This window comes from Spinacia oleracea, chromosome 4, assembly GCF_020520425.1.
Source record: "Spinacia oleracea cultivar Varoflay chromosome 4, BTI_SOV_V1, whole genome shotgun sequence".
NCBI classification, from domain to species: Eukaryota; Viridiplantae; Streptophyta; class Magnoliopsida; order Caryophyllales; family Amaranthaceae; genus Spinacia; species Spinacia oleracea.
This window is the reverse complement of record NC_079490.1, coordinates 32111411-32127456: the sequence shown is the minus strand read 5'-3', so window position 1 is coordinate 32127456 and position 16046 is coordinate 32111411. Positions and strand designations below refer to the sequence as shown.

At 41.4% G+C, this 16046-nt stretch overlaps 1 protein-coding gene across 1 annotated transcript; it reads right to left on the bottom strand.

The window, feature by feature from the left end:
* Positions 1-12470: 12470 nt before the first annotated feature.
* LOC110801104 (uncharacterized) lies at positions 12471-12890 on the bottom strand. Its single transcript, XM_022006422.1, has one exon. It carries the CDS (start codon positions 12888-12890, stop codon positions 12471-12473), a length of 420 nt encoding a protein of 139 aa, XP_021862114.1.
* Between the last annotated feature and the right edge of the window lie 3156 nt (positions 12891-16046).

The following is a 16046-nucleotide window of genomic DNA, read 5'->3' as shown; positions in this document are numbered from 1 at the left end:
TCTCTCAACATGACAATATACTTAAACTTGAGACATTAAAGACTTTAAGTAATTCAACATGACAATATAGAGTGAAACTTTACTGAAAAAGCACTAAATTAGGCATACAGTAAGGGGAAATAAGGTAAATAAGGTAAAAAGCGCGAAATTCTACCGCACTCTACCCCCCTTAAAGAAAACGAGTTACGGCCCCGTAACTCAACTAACCTCGGGAAAAAGCTCGGGATATATATTTCTTTCTCATCTCTTCCTCGGCTTCCCAGGTAGCTTCCTCAGATTCTTGGTTAGACCATAACACTTTAACAATCTTAACATCCTTAGTCCGTGTACTACGCACTTTGCTATCAAGAATTTTGACAGGTCTTTCCTCAAATGTCAAACTTTGGTATAACTCTATGGTCTCCAGTTGCAACACATGCGACTTGTCCGGGACATACTTTCTCAACTGAGATATATGTAACACATTGTGCACTCTATGCAAGTCCATGGGTAAGGCTAGTCTATATGCCACCTTCCCTATCCGTTCTAGGATCTCATATGGTCCTATATACTTTGGGCTTAACTTCCCTTTCTTCCCAAATCTCATTACACCCTTCATTGGTGAAACCTTAAGCAACACTTTGTCACCTATTTGGGACTCTTCATCCCTACGTTTTAAGTCTGCATAACTCTTTTGACGATCTTGCGCGACTTGAATTTTGGATTGAATAGTCCTAACTTGGTTTATTGTGTCCTCTATAATTTGGGGACCTATCACAACGGTTTCACTGATGTCACTCCAACATAAGGGACTTCTGCATTTTCACCCATACAAGGCTTCAAATGGTGCCATTCCAATACTGGAATGATAGATATTATTGTATGAAAACTCAATCAGATCAAGGCTATCTTCCCATCCACCTTGGAAATCTATCACACAAGCTCTTAGCATATCCTCTAGGGTTTGGATAGTCCTTTCGGTTTGTCCATCTATGGCTGGATGGAACGCTGTACTCATTTTCAATGTCGAACCAAAGTTCTTTTGTACACTTTTCCAGAAATTCGAAAGGAACCTAGAATCCCTATCTGACACGATATCCTTAGGAACTCCATATAGTCTCACTACATATTTGATGTAAGCTTTGGCAAGTTGTTCCATCTTCCAGGTTTCTTTCATTTGTATAAACACTCCCGACTTAGTCAACCTACCTACTACCACCCAAATGGTGTCATATCCACTTTTCGACTTGGATAGGCAAGTGACGAAGTCCATTCAGATACATTCCCATTTCCAACTAGGAATTTCTAAGGGTTGGACCTTTCCTTGAGGTCTGACAGGCTAAATCGCACTCCTATCAAAGATAAACCTAAAATCACTAGCTAGGTAGCAAGAGAAGTCAGGATCAAATCCAAAGGGAAACAACGTTCTTTCTATTACTAAGAATAAAATCTAGACTATTGCGAACAAGAATTTGATTAATTTGGATACTAAAACTACGACAATAATCAAATAAGAGAATTCGGATATTAAAAGATCTAGGGCATAGGTTCACCAATGAACAACAATCCAGGATGATAAACAATCGACAATAATCAATAAAGCAATTAATTAGACTAGCATGCTCTCTCGAATCGATACTAATCATAGACTCTGAATTAACGGGCTCTCGCTACGTATTAATTCCAATTCTACCTATTGACACAAGCCTAAACATCAAATTGCATCTCTCGAATCTAAACTTGATATTGCTTGACTAATACAATTAAACGTGCGCAAATCTAATCGCATAGTAAATGAAACCAATCAATAGGAATTAATCACAATATCAACAATCAATAACATTCAATCATCCCTTCATATTAATTCATGGATCCCCAAAATCCTAGAAAATATACTACTCACACATGATTAAAATAACTAAGGCAATGTAAATCAATGAAAACATAGCTAGAGCAAAATAATAAATCAAAGTAAGAAGCAATACCTAAGTGGAGAACAATGAAATATGAAAGCTTGAATTTTGATTGCAATTAAAACCTAAGTGTTTGGAACAAATTTAGAGAGAATAACTAAGCTAAGGGAAATAAACTAAGTGTTCAATACTAGAAAATAAGGTACCAACTAAAACATATGGGCTTATTATTTATAGTTTACCCAAAATAAAATTAGAAAACCGGAAACAAATCCGCGAAAAAGCGCCCAGGGTTGTCGTTTCCCGGTCGGGCAGACATCCGCCCGCCGGGCGAGAAGCTCGAAACCCGCCCGTCGGGCGTAGGTCTGCCCGCCGGGCCAAATATGACGTTCCTCGAAATCTTCACTTTTCGCCCTCCGGGCCGAAGTTCGCCCGTCGGGCAGCCAAAGACCCTTGTTCTCCTCTTCTTGCTGTCTGCCCGGTGGTCACCGGGCGAAAGCCGCCCGTCGGGCGCCCGTCAAAAGCACATCAGCTCCTTTGCTTGCCAGGTGGGCGAAAGGAGACCAATCGGGTGATTGTCTAAAAGCACTATCCATCTCCCGTAACACCGAGTCTAACTTCCGGGGCTCAACCATAAGCATCTAAGGCTCCCAAAAGTCAACAATAGTCGTCCCGAACTTCCTCGGGATCATGTAGTGGCCCATATCACCATGAAACGAGCCTAAAAAGGCTAATTTCTTACTAAGTAATCCTGAAACTCAAGGCACACTCAATAACACAGATTAGTACTAAAAACGGCTCCTAAAAGCTCATTTAACGCATAAAAGTACTAAGGGACGGGGGTAAATACTCTATATAAAATGCACATATCAAACTCCCCCAAGCTAGATCTTTGCTTGTCCCTAAGCAAAGAAATCATCGATGAATGAAAAAACCAACTTCACCCCAAACATATTTCAAAAGGATGGATACAATTCAAGGCGAAATTCAACGAGCATGCATCAATGTCAACCAATCAAATCTACTCAACCATAGATCTTCCCTAACAATCGCCACGCAAAGAGAACCACAATTGCACAATGGAATTCAAGACTAAAGCTCACACACTCGTCACTCATTTATGTGGCGGGTAAAAGATGTACCTGTTCGCTCTCCTCCCAACATATATGAACACTCGTGTGTCTAGAAGAACATGCACTCAACCTAGTAGTCGACTCGAAATGTGTCATGTCATAACTTGCATTGATAAACAACTACTTTTACATTAATACGACTCTATGAACAAAGGTCGGAAGGTCTTCAAAGCTTGTAATGTTAGGCTTAGGTAAAGGTGCGGTAAATCTGGGTAAAATGTGAGATTAAAGCCTTGGCTTTGGGGAGCATAAATCCAAGTAAATCCCACGATCAACCACAAATGAGACAAAAACTCTCCCAGTCACCACATGATGAAACAACAAACAAATCACACTATACTTTCTTGCCTTTCTTTCACAATTATAATCAATCACTCATAAAGATAAGAAATTACAATACTTGAGTGAAACAATGCTTTTAATTTTTTTGAGAGTAATGAATTCTTTTCTCTTTTTGCTCAATCTCTTTTTTTTTCTTTTATTCTTCTTCTTTCTTTTGGAAGCCTTCACATTTTCTATTCTTCTCATCTCTTTCACTCTTCATTATTTTTTCCTTTTTCAAACAATCACTAGTAGAAAAAACCCCTGTTGCAGCCCCCTTGTTGCAGCGTACAAGTATTAATACGCTTCAAAAACCAGTCGGTCAACGCGGGTCAAACCCTTTAAAGGGTTATTGCAGCGTACAAATTAATTGCCCCCTGCAAAAGAGCTTTTTGCAGCGTACATAATAAAAGCCCCCTGCAATAGGTCTTTTATTTTGCAGCGTACATGGTAAAGGCCCCCTGCAATAACATATTTGTAAATTTTTTTCGCTGCAACTTTAACTCAGACTAAACATTTCTATCTCAAACCTCGTGACCATTTCGAAATTCATATCCCACTTAGTAGTCCCTTCTTCTTCTCTCAATCTTCCTCTCCTTCGCACCGTACACCTTGCCCTTCTTCTTCGATCTTCCCTCAGCTCTACCGGAAACACCGCAGACCTTGCCCCTTCTTCTTCTTCGATCTTCCTCGCTGGCCTTCTTCTTCTTCCCTCTGCGTTTTTCTCTCTCCTCTGCTTCTCAAAAAATTAGGGTTTGTGAATTAGAATTTGGGGATTTGGGAGTTAGGGCTTTTCGTATCGGTGGCAGAGCACCACTCAGAACCACTCCACAGCAGCGGCTTGAGTGACTGACGACAGCCCACAGTGGTGGTCGACGCAGCAAGCCGAGATTACTTGAGAGTTGAGACGAAACGGAGAGGCAAGTAATATAAGCAACTTAATAGGTTTAATTGTTTTCTTGTGGATTGATTTGTCTTTAATACTTAGCAGTTTTGGAAATTCGCATCATCCGGATTCACTTAGCTTGCTGGTAATTTCCCTATACTCAAAGATTTGTTTCAATCAGTTGTTTACAGTTTGTTTTTATTAAATCTTGCTGTTTTTTTTAATTAAGAAGTATAAGTTAGATTGTTCTGGATTTGAGAATTTGATAACATGATAGATTGAAAAATGATGATGGTTTTGGGTTTAATTTGTTAGGAAAATGCCTTTCTGGGTTATGTTGCTAGTATTTCGTGGGTCTTGATCATCTAATATTCATCGTATAAATCAACAGGGTAAACGAATCGATCGTTGCTGCTAGCCTTTTGCCCTTTTACTTCGAAATGGATCATTGTTTTTAGTTTCAGTCTGAGTTATTGTTAACGATTAGTCACAACATATATAAAATAATAGAAGGTCTTATTCATGTTGGCATATGTTGAAAAATACTTGTTGCTTTCTTTCATCAAGTTATTTATTAAGCTTAATAGAAGCATATCCGATCGACCTTTTATGGTAATTGTGATATATGGATCATATAAATGAATCTAACTTGAAATTTTGGTAGACATGTACGATGGAAGCTTGTCCTTTTCAACTGGTGAAAGAACGGCGATGATGGTTCTGATTTAGTTTTCAAGGGGTGGATTGATGAGCAGACTCTCTCTCCTTCAACACCTGAAACTGGAACGACTGTTTCTTTCAAGAACCTTAAACCTGAAGGTTTCCAGAGTGACAAGGAGTATTGGTTGGTAATGTTTTGCTACCTTTCTATATTCGTTCATTTGTCATTGACTCTTCCTAGGTGGTCTATTTCGATTCCTTATAGCACGTACGCTTATTTGATGCAGTCAGAGTTAAACTATATTGGCCAACTGCATCATCCTAATCTGGTGAAACTGTTTGGATACTGCCTTGATGGCCAAGATTGGTTTCTGGTGTACGAGTTCCTGAAACCACTTCTTGTTTGTTAATCTGGTGAATTAATTTTTCAAATTGTTTGATTCATATGTTAATTTAATGAATTCATTGGTTTATTTCATAATATCTTGGTCGCAATTTGGTTTATTTCATAATATCTTGGTGATGTTATTCTTTTAGTGTAAATTGATCTTTGTGAAAAATTTCACTGTATTTGGGCTTGTTGCGGGGTCGGAATTATTGGGTTTACCTTATGGTAATTTTCTTGATGCTAGGGCTTCCAAGAAACCTGCATTTTAGCATCGTCTTTCTAGAGAACCGCAAACTCATTGGCGATCGACGTCGACTTCTCCGGCGAGGTATTCCCGTCTCTTAATCTCTCTCCTTCCCTTTCTTCTGCCTCACCCCTCCTGCTGCTTGTGATTTCTTCCCTTTTCTCAAATATTTTATATTGTTTGAGTTGTGTACTTATCAAGTCTGTTTTTTGGTTTTTTTTATGTATGATTTGGATGTAAATGCTTTTGTTATGAATTGTATTTTCCTGTTGGGCCAAGTCTGTTTGTGGATTATTTCGGAGATTGTTTCGGAGGTTTGCTCTTTTCTTTGTGTGTCACTAATAAGAACTTCCAACAAAAATTAGGAAGGAAAGATGAATTAAGGTAGTGTTTTGGTTTAGCAGAGTTTCGGTGAGATTCATATTATTAGAATAATGTCAGATTATCAGGGTGCTATAAGCCACATTTTTAGAGATTTTGGTGGATTTTCTGTGCGTTTTAGCTCTTTTTGCTGGCTAAAGATAAAAATAGTGTCTCAGCCAGGGAACCAAGGCCTGTGGATATTGTTTGGTTTACATAGTGTGTTAACGTCCATTGATTCCTTCAAGAATTTACTTTTATCAATACTAGTGTTTAGGTAATACAATGTGGTACTTCATTGTCTTTAAGTTACCTGTAATTGCTATTGATTGTTTTAGTTTAGTATTTGGCACAACTTGTATTTAACTGTTCTTGTGCTTTGCATCAGTCATTTTAGTCTTTCTTATTTTAGTTTTCTACTGGCCTCATTGTAGTTCTAGTAAGAGCCAAATAAGTCATTGGAGACAAAAATGTTCTAACCTGCTAACAAAGCGGCCTTCTCCTGGAAAAAACCAGCTAACAATCACTTTTTATTATCGGTATTTTGCTCTGTGGTCTGATATATCACTGTCACCATCATGCTGGATTGCAGGTATGCCTAGTAATGTCAGAAAAATACTGTTACTCGTATCCTTGTACTGTTGTACACTTACTGCCATTGATAACTCTTAGTTTCCCATGATTATTTAGGGAAATAGGGTGGAAATTGTAACTAGTTGTTTATGTTATTGTTTCATTTGAAGGTTTATGCTTTAGATGCAAACCGCAGCAAGTTCTGAAAATTAAAATAGCATTGATATTCTGCTTCTGACAGGTTCTAACATTGGTGTTACTGGATCTTCCTGGACTTCTGTTTTTCTCCACATATACTCTCCTTGTCCTCTTTTGGGCAGAGATCGATCATCAGGTAGAGTGTAATCTGATGTTGCCTTGCTTACATTTGAAAATGACAACATTCATTTCATCTTAGCTCCTTTTCCGCCTAACAAGTGCCTACTTTTTCAGGCTAGATATCTACCAACTGATAAGCTGAGGCTTGTTTACATATTGCTAAACGCTGGAATTTACTTCATACAGGTTTATTACATCTCATGTTTACTTTATCTTTCATGTTAATGATTTGTTACCAACTTATTTTTAAAGGGTTTGAACCCATGATAGTTATATTTTATGCTTTAGGTTTGTATCTGGATTTTTCTCTGGTTGTATAACAATGAAGCATTGGAAACCGTAGGACGGATCTTTATTGCAGGTTCGTTTCTGTTATTGATGATGATTTTTTTTGTTATGGGACCACTATTTTCAGACTGTCTAAACTTCTTTATATTCTGCCAGCTGTCTCATTTGTTGCTGCGATCAGTTTCTTATTTTACGGACGAAGGTTAGTTTTTGAATGTTTGAGTAGTTTGATCGTCTATAACCGAACAACAATGCAAATTTGGTATACCAGTATACTTCGTATCTGTATTTACTTGTCATGTTTTCTATGAACGACTCCAGATTGTTTGTAATGCTGAGACAGTTCCCAATTGAATCTAAAGGAAGAAGTAAGAAGTTAAACGAGGTTTGTCTTCTTTCCTGAAACATTTTTAGTCCAGTTTCCCGCGTAATTTCTAAGTTCTAACCTGCTAACAAAGCAGCCTTCTCCTGGAAAAAACCAGTTAATAGACAACGCCTAAATGAGTTTAAAGCCAATAAAACCTAGGGTCATGTTAGCTCTCCTCAAAGCTGGTCTCATTTATCAGGCCATTATCCTGAGATAAACCAGTTTAAAGCTAGTAAAACCCTTTAAACAGGAGTCAAAGTGTACTGCCGTTATATACAACACCCATGAACAACCTAAATATGACCTATAGAAACAAATAAGAGCACGGGAGAAAACAACACTGTTATTTCAGAATAGAGTCTGGACTCAGTCGACGAGCTAATACCCCTCTTCTCTCTCTTTCTTCCGCTCAACCCTGCTTGTAATAGATTTCCTGTGTGACCTGGCTACTGCTCACAAATTCATCAGATAAGATCTGATAACTTCTCAATATTTGAAGATAGGTCTTTAAAATTTTAGTTTGGCCTAATAATTCATCTGTTGAGGAATCTGTAATTGTGGAGCCACTTGTATTCTTATAAATATCATTTGAGATGAGAGCAGTTTATATCATGCTTGTAACTTCACCAAAAGGCAAATTGTACCACCACTCTAAAGTTCTTTTCATCTTTCTCTCTTACACAATTCTACATTTCTGCTCAAACTAAACAATAACCAATTAAATTTATATGGTTGAATCTAGTAGTTTTGATGATTGAATTAAAATTGTTGAGATGGCAGTAATTGAATTCAGCTGAAATATTGTGAGTTTTATAATGAGGGAACAAAAACATGATCAGGAATCTATATTTACTTTTACACCAGCAGGAACATGTTCACATTTACTTGAACTTGGTACTAAAAAATTTCAAATTTTCATTGAAAATTTTGTATAGCAGGGACTTTTGGAAGTCCTTCACTAATTGTGAATTGGAGCTTTCTTTTCCTGAGAAACCAGTTTAGTGACTTGCATAGCTAACCCCATAATCGGTTCATTCGTTTCAAAGATAGATGTAGCATTACTTTTCTTTCTTTTTTTCTTGGTTGTAAGTGAGTATTATATCCTTCTTAAAAGTAAACAACCCAAGGAGACAGTTAACAACCAGTTTCTTAAGAAACTTTACAAGACAAGATACTAGGAACTCTATATTTTACATCGTGTTTTATCCTATTTACAAGAGTTTTAGGGATATTTCTTTCTTAGTTGCTTGAATGTTAAAATGTGACATTTCATTTGCATTTAATCTAATGCTCCCTACAAATTTTTGTTTTTGTAAAGGTCTATACTCCGAGGAATGCGCCTTATGCTAATGAGGAAATTGATGTGGTTCGTGAGCAATGGTCTATACTCCGAGGAATGCGCCTTATTATTGGCCTGAGCGCGCTTGATCGAGTTGGTTTAGATGTTATAGAACAATCTTTTATATTAAAATGTATGCGTATGTTGAAATTGGGACGTACATATATTTAAATGTAGTACGTGTATTTTGGTTTTATGATATATACAAAACACCAGTTATTGTTTTTATATTTGTTATACAATTTGAGATATTATTATTGTTGTTACAGGTTTCTATATTTGGTGCAAGGCACTCTAGCTATCCCTAAATAAAATTAAATTTTTTCCGCCAAAAGTAATTTGTTGCAGCGTACATATGTATATGTACGCTGCAACAAGGCTGTAAAATTTGGCAAAAATTATGACCTTTTGCAGCGTACAAATAGATGTTCGCTGCAACAGGATGGGTTTTTTGCAGCGTACACCAATTTGTACGCTGCAACAAGTCATGATTTTGGCAAATTTTTCGCACTTGTTGCAGCGTACAAATATATGTACGCTGCAAAAAACGCTTTTCGCAGCGAACAATGTACGCTGCAACAACTTTAGACTTGTTGCAGGCCCCCCAGTTGCAGCATACGATGTACGCTGCAACAGGGGTCTAAAAGCCCGCTGCAATAAGGGTTTTTTGTACTAGTGAATAAACATGATAAGAAGGATTCCCTTTTCCAACACTCACTTTGTGCTTAAAATGTAGCACACTACAACTCCCTCACCTCACTACTATTAGCTCCCCCAAGCTAAGCTTGGGACTAGTAACCAATGGGGTATTCACGGGCTTGTAATGTGGCTAGTCACCGAATAAAGGGCACAAGCAACAACAAGGGTAGATAAGGAGGGAACAAATGTATCTAATTTCATCTGAAGGCTACCTAAATAGAAAAATGCCTTCGTCCTCCTCAATGTGCATGTATATGAGTCATAAAACACTACTAAAAGTTGCAAACCAATACTCAAAATCAAAGAAACACCAGGAAACTATCACACAATCTAACCAAGTCAACTAGCCAAGCACCAAGTCCACAAATAGTTGGTCAGAGTTTACTCATGTCAAGGCATCAAAGTAATCGAATATCAAATTATGGCTAACTTATCCACATTGCTCGTCATCAAATACCCAGAATCAAAACAATTTTTAATCTAAGGGGCACAGGGAAGCATGATTTTGCATTCATCGGAACGTATTTTTGTTCTTTTTTTTGAAAGCGGTAAAACTAACCTATAAAGCAGTAAACACACCAAAATAAACACACCAAAATAAGTAAAATACAAAACGAAAAGAAAACATACCTAATATGTACATGGAAGTGAAATACCCCCCCCCCCGCCCAAGCTAAATCAGACAATGTCCTCATTGGCTCAAGGGGTACGGAACCATCCTCGTCATCATCAGCATCACTGATGGCCCTGGCCATCATCATCACCATGCCCGTCACCGCTAGGGCCTTCTCCATACCCACCGTAGTAGTGAGTGGGTGTGAAGGTGCCCCTAGCTCCCGGGACTCCATAACCCTCTGCCGGATATCCAAACCATGAGGGGTGCTTGGCCTCCTGAGGCACGACACCCTCCCGAGCAAAGTGGTCCTAGATGGGGAACATGGCCCACTAGTGATAACTCTCAAAGTGATCAAAGAGAATCTCCAACATGTCCATGCGCTCCTCCAATGACCGGTGCTCCCCCTGTGGAGCCGGGCTACCATTCTGTCTCGCCTCCGTCTCTCTGCGCCCGCCCCTACGGAAGTAGGTACGAGGCACGGGCTCGGGCTGTGGTTGTGGCTGGGGCTCAGGTAGGGGTGGCGCCTGCTCACCTACATACAGATAGTGGGGCTGGCCCCTCTCAAAACGGGTGAGCCCTGAAGTGTCAGGTAGAGTAAAAAGGGCGTTCCTCTGGAACATCCATGACATATGACCAGGACAAAGTGTCCCGTACTCAGAGTGTACCCTGTAAAGACTCCCAAAATACTCCAAATCTAGCAGATTGTTTCCCGGGACCACATCATGGTCCCTCTCAGCAAAATTAGCCACCGCTATGGCAATATGGGTGACTAGGCCCCCAAGAGCAATACCGGTCAGATAGCGGTGGGTGGCAGTAGCAAGGAGGTGGCTGGCCAAATGATGGGCCAAATTCATCATATAACCATCATCCCCATCCAACAAGTATCCCCCAAGCACCTCCAGTGTACTCCTCACATTCTCCTTTTGATCCCTCCCAGATACTGTAGACATAAATCGGAAAAAGACGAAGGGGACGGGGTGTTTCACGCTAGAGGCGTGCAAATGTTGCATACTATTGGGATTGAATTGCCCCGTCAACTTCCTCCAAACTTCAATATTATTATTCCCCTTCCCTGGGTACCTAGTGGGCTCAACAGACAAACCAAAAATTGCACCAAAATCCTTAATCGGCATATCAAAACTCCTATTCAACAACCGAAATGACACCCTAGTAACATCTTTGTATCCATTTCTTTTAACATTAAGGGAGCTCAAGAATTCAAGAGTAAGAATTCTAAATGTGAACCTAGTCTTGGAATACATATGCTTCATGCCCACCCCATAGAATAATGCTCTAACATCCCTCTCAATCCCCATATCATTTAGAGTTTTCTGACAAATAAAACGGGTAAGGACTACCTTCCAAAGCTTGAGGTGTGCAAGCTGAGCCTGTTGCTCCTCACTAATGAGGACAATGTCCGAGAACGCCGGGTCGGGTGCGAACTGAGGTGGTGGTGGTGCACGACTTGTGGAAGCCTCCTCTTGCCTCCTAGATGCTCCCGTGCAAGTCCTCTTTGGCCTAGAACCCATGGTTGATGGAGTGAGAGTTTTTTGAGGTTTTTGGTGGAATTTGTGTTTTTTGTAGGGAGTGAGTGAGAGTGGAATTGGTTTGGTGGAGGTTGAAGAGGACGTTGTGAGGATGAATTTGTATTGTGGAGTGATGAATTTGGGTAAGAGATGAGGGAGATATGAAGCTTTGAAGATGTTAGGGTTTAGGGTTTAATGGGGGATATGAGAGAATGAAGAAGATGATTGAGAGGAAAAGTGAAGGAAAGAAGGTGATCCCGTATTTTTTATCGACCCTTCTCCTCTCGCTCGTCGAGCTAACAACCGCCCGTCGGGCCATCTGCTCGAAGGCTGCCCGTCGGGCACAACTCCGCCCGCCGGGCGTGAGGAGACTCTTTTCTTCCCATCAGCGCGCTCCTCGCCCGGTGGAAAATGATTTTATCTTCATTGCCTTAGAAACAGCTCCGTATCAAGCCGCCCACCGGGCAGCCGTTCGCCCGCCGGGCATCCTGCTCGTTTTCCTCCCGTCGGGCCTACGGCTGCTCGGTGGGCGAGGGAAACTGGGACGAATAATTTTCTCCTTTCGCACGACGGGCGAAGCTCGCCCGATTCCCACCGGGCGAAATTTTACTTGCTCCGTATAACTTATTTTTGACATTCTCGAACTTGGGGAGCTAAAATCTGCACATCATTAAACACCCAAACAGTAAAATGCCCTTTCCTCACCTCTCTAATGTAATAATTACACTAAGAAACACACCAAACAACAATAAAAAAAAAATCAAACTACACTACCAAAAGCAATAAAATACGGGTTGCCTCCCGCAAAGTGCTGGTTTATTTTTAGGTCCCGCTCGACCTCATTACCTCAAATATGCATGTCATTGGGTGGAAGGATTGAGGTGACGAACCTCAACCACTCCAACAGTAGCCCCTTCATGGTACAACTTCAGACGTTGTCCATTGACTTTGAATCGATCACCATTGATGTTTTCTACTTTGACTGACCTAAACTTGCTTACCATAGTCACGGTGAACGACCCATACCATCTAGACTTTAGTTTTCCATGAAACAACTTAAGTCTAGAATTGAACAACAGAACCTTGTCGCCCACCGCGAACTCCATATGAAGAATGTGACTATCGTGCCATCGCTTAGTCTTTTCTTTGTAGATACGGGCACTATCATAGGCTTGCAATCGAAACTCATCTAGCTCACCCAACTGTAGTAGCCGCTTCTCACCGGCTAACTTAGCATCCATGTTGAGTTGTTTGATTGCCCAGTAAGCTTTATACTCCATTTTAACCGGCAAATGGCACGCCTTACCATACACCAACCGGTACGGGGAAGTACCAATAGGTGTCTTGAAGGCAATTCTATACGCCCATAGAGTGTGATCAAGCTTGTTGCTCAAATCCTTCCTAGACTTTGCCACCACTTTCTCAAGTATAGATTTGATCTCCCGGTTAGAGACCTCAACTTGCCCACTCGTCTGAGGGTGGTAGGCTAGTCCTGTACGATGGTAGACCCCATATTTGCGCAGGAGCGCATCCAGATGCTTATCATGGAAGTGTGATCCTCCATCACTGATCAAAGCCCGTGGAACTCCAAATCTAGGGAAGATGATTTTCTTGAATAGAGAGATGACTGTCTTAGCATCGTTAATAGGTGAGGCAACGGCTTCCACCCACTTACACATAATCTACAGCAACAAGGATATACAGATTACCCTTGGACGATGGGAATGGTCCCATGTAGTCTATCCCCCACACATCAAAAACCTCGACCTCAAGAATCTCGTTCTGTGGCATCTCATACCTCCTCGAGTTAGTGTCGGCCCTCTGGCACGCATCACAAGCCATAATAAAAGCTTGTGCATCCTTGAACATAGTAGGCCAGTAGAAACCGCACTGCGACAACTTAGCGTTGGTCTTTGAAGGTCCATGGTGACCACCATAAGGTGAAGAATGACACCTATTGATAATACCATAGACTTCTCATTCTGGAACACATCGCTTGTACAATCCTTCAGCAGTTTCACGGAACAAATAAGGATCATCCCAAAAGTAGAACCGAACATCATATAGAAACTTCTTCTTCTGTTGATATGTAAGATCGGATGGAAGAATACCCCCTACAATGTAGTTCGCATAGTCTGCGAACCATGGTGACTGACTGGCAAGTGCAAGTAAGTGATCATCCGGAAATGAATCATCGATCGCTGTAGACACTGTACCATCATCGTACCTCAATCTAGACAAGTGGTCTGCAACCACATTCTCAACCCCTTTCTTGTCGCAGATCTCTAGATCAAACTCCTGTAGCAGTAGTATCCATCGAATAAGCCTAGGCTTGGCTTCCTTTTTAGAGAGCAGATATTTAAGGGCCGCATGGTCAGTATAGACTATCAACTTGGAGCCAATCAGATAAGTGCGAAACTTGTCCAAGGCATAGACTATGGCTAGAAGCTCTTTCTCAGTAGTAGCATAATTAACTCGAGCTTCATCTAAGGTCTTACTAGCATAGTAGATAGCATGCAAGACCTTTTCCTTTCTCTGACCCAAAACTTCCCCAACCGCGTAGTCACTTGCATCACACATTATCTCGAACGGAAGATACCATTCGGGAGAACGGGTGATGGGAGCCGAAATTAGCGCCTGTTTAATCCTGTCAAAAGCCTCAACACAAGCATCAGTAAACACAAATGGGGCATCCTTGAGGAGGAGCTGGGTCGGCGGTTTAACAATCTTAGAAAAATCCTTGATAAAGCGGCGATAAAACCCCGCATGACCAAGAAAACTTCTAACACCCTTCACATTAACTGGGTGGGGGGCAATTGTTCAATCACTTGGACCTTAGCTCAATCCACCTGAATGCCCTTATCAGATATTAAATGCCCCAAGACCACCCCTTCAGTAACCATGAAATGACACTTTTCCCAATTTAAGACCAGGTTACACTCTTCACATCTTTTCAACACTTTAGTCAAGTTAACTGTTAGGGGGAAAAATACCCTCTTGGTGACGTGGGCATACGTGGCAAGCATTGCTTACGTGGATGCCAACAAGGCACAAGGTGGCATTATTCGAACGGTATTCCCAACTGTTGGGCTCAAAACGGACGTTACAAATCTTTGATGAAACCGGCCTTCATTACGTATTTATTATATAATTATGAGTAATTATTCCATAAACGTTACATTCTTGTTGTAAATGCCTATAAAATGGCTTAGCCTTGTCTATCTTACATACATGATTTTCCGAGCAATAAACCTACGATTACCTTATGCTATTACAACTTGCTCTCACCATTTTCAATTATCTAGCTCGATCGATTGTTAGCACCTTCATCAAGGCAAGTTCGTCTCTAAGTCGAATTTGCCCAAAACAATTTGGCGCCCACCGTGGGGCTGACAATCAAAAGCAGCTCGATAATACCATTCCGATCACCATGGCTGGGAATGCTAGCTCATCCGATGATATCACTCGTCGCTTGGAAGCCATGGAGCAGCGCATCAACATCCTCCAAAAGGAGAACGAACCATTGCACTCTCAAGTAAGGTCCACCGCCTCCATCGCCACCGGATCCAGGTTCCAGTACCGACGAGACACCTCCGGGTTAAACCGCCGCTTGGATCTTGACGTCGCTCCAGATCACCCCCTCCATGTACCCTTTGGCGAACCTGGGGGTCCTGTTCTCCAGCAGATCTGCGAATTCGATCCATTACCGAATCAACCCCGTTCTAACCCGAGTTGGCTTCCCCCGCCTCCAACTCAACCATCTTCTGCAGGTACATCGGCAACAGTTGTTACCTCGACGGCTGCCCGAGTAACCCCACCTCAGGTCGGCATGACGACATCCACCATGGTGACGGCCCCCGCCTCCGCTCCGGTGTCTCGTTCGTTGCCTCCCCCAATGGTGACCATGTCAATGCCCCTGCCTGTTACGCTCCCGGCGCAAGGATCAATGCCAGCAATTCAAATGCCATGGGATCAACTCTTCTCTCAGCAAGTCGTCCAACCTGTTGTTAACCAGGTCACTTCGGCGCCAGGGGCACCTCCCCAGTTGATGACGATTCCTTTGGCGAGCCAGGCGCCGCAAGCAGCATTTCCCAATGCCCTAATGCGACCTGACTCTTCTCGAAAACTATTCTCCATACACTCCCCTTAACAGGTCAGTCGCTCCGGTTAGTCACGGTTTCGTAACTCCTTTCCCTTATGTTGCAGGTACCCACGCTACTCAAGGAACGCCCCCTTACATGCAACAAGTGGTGCCGCAGTTCACTCCTCACCAACCTCATGGCGTACACCCGCAGAGTACCTATTATCAACATCTCCAAGCCAACCTTCCCGAAACATTTAGCCCCCTCGTCTCGGTGCTCAACAGCATCTGTGAGAACACCAATCACCAACTCCAACAAATCATGACCATGATAAACAAAATTCCTGGTGTACCA

Excerpts from the sequence above, each read along its gene's own strand:
- LOC110801104 (XM_022006422.1), bottom strand. The coding sequence starts at position 12,890 with ATGGAGTATAAAGCTTACTGGGCAATCAAACAACTCAACATGGATGCT.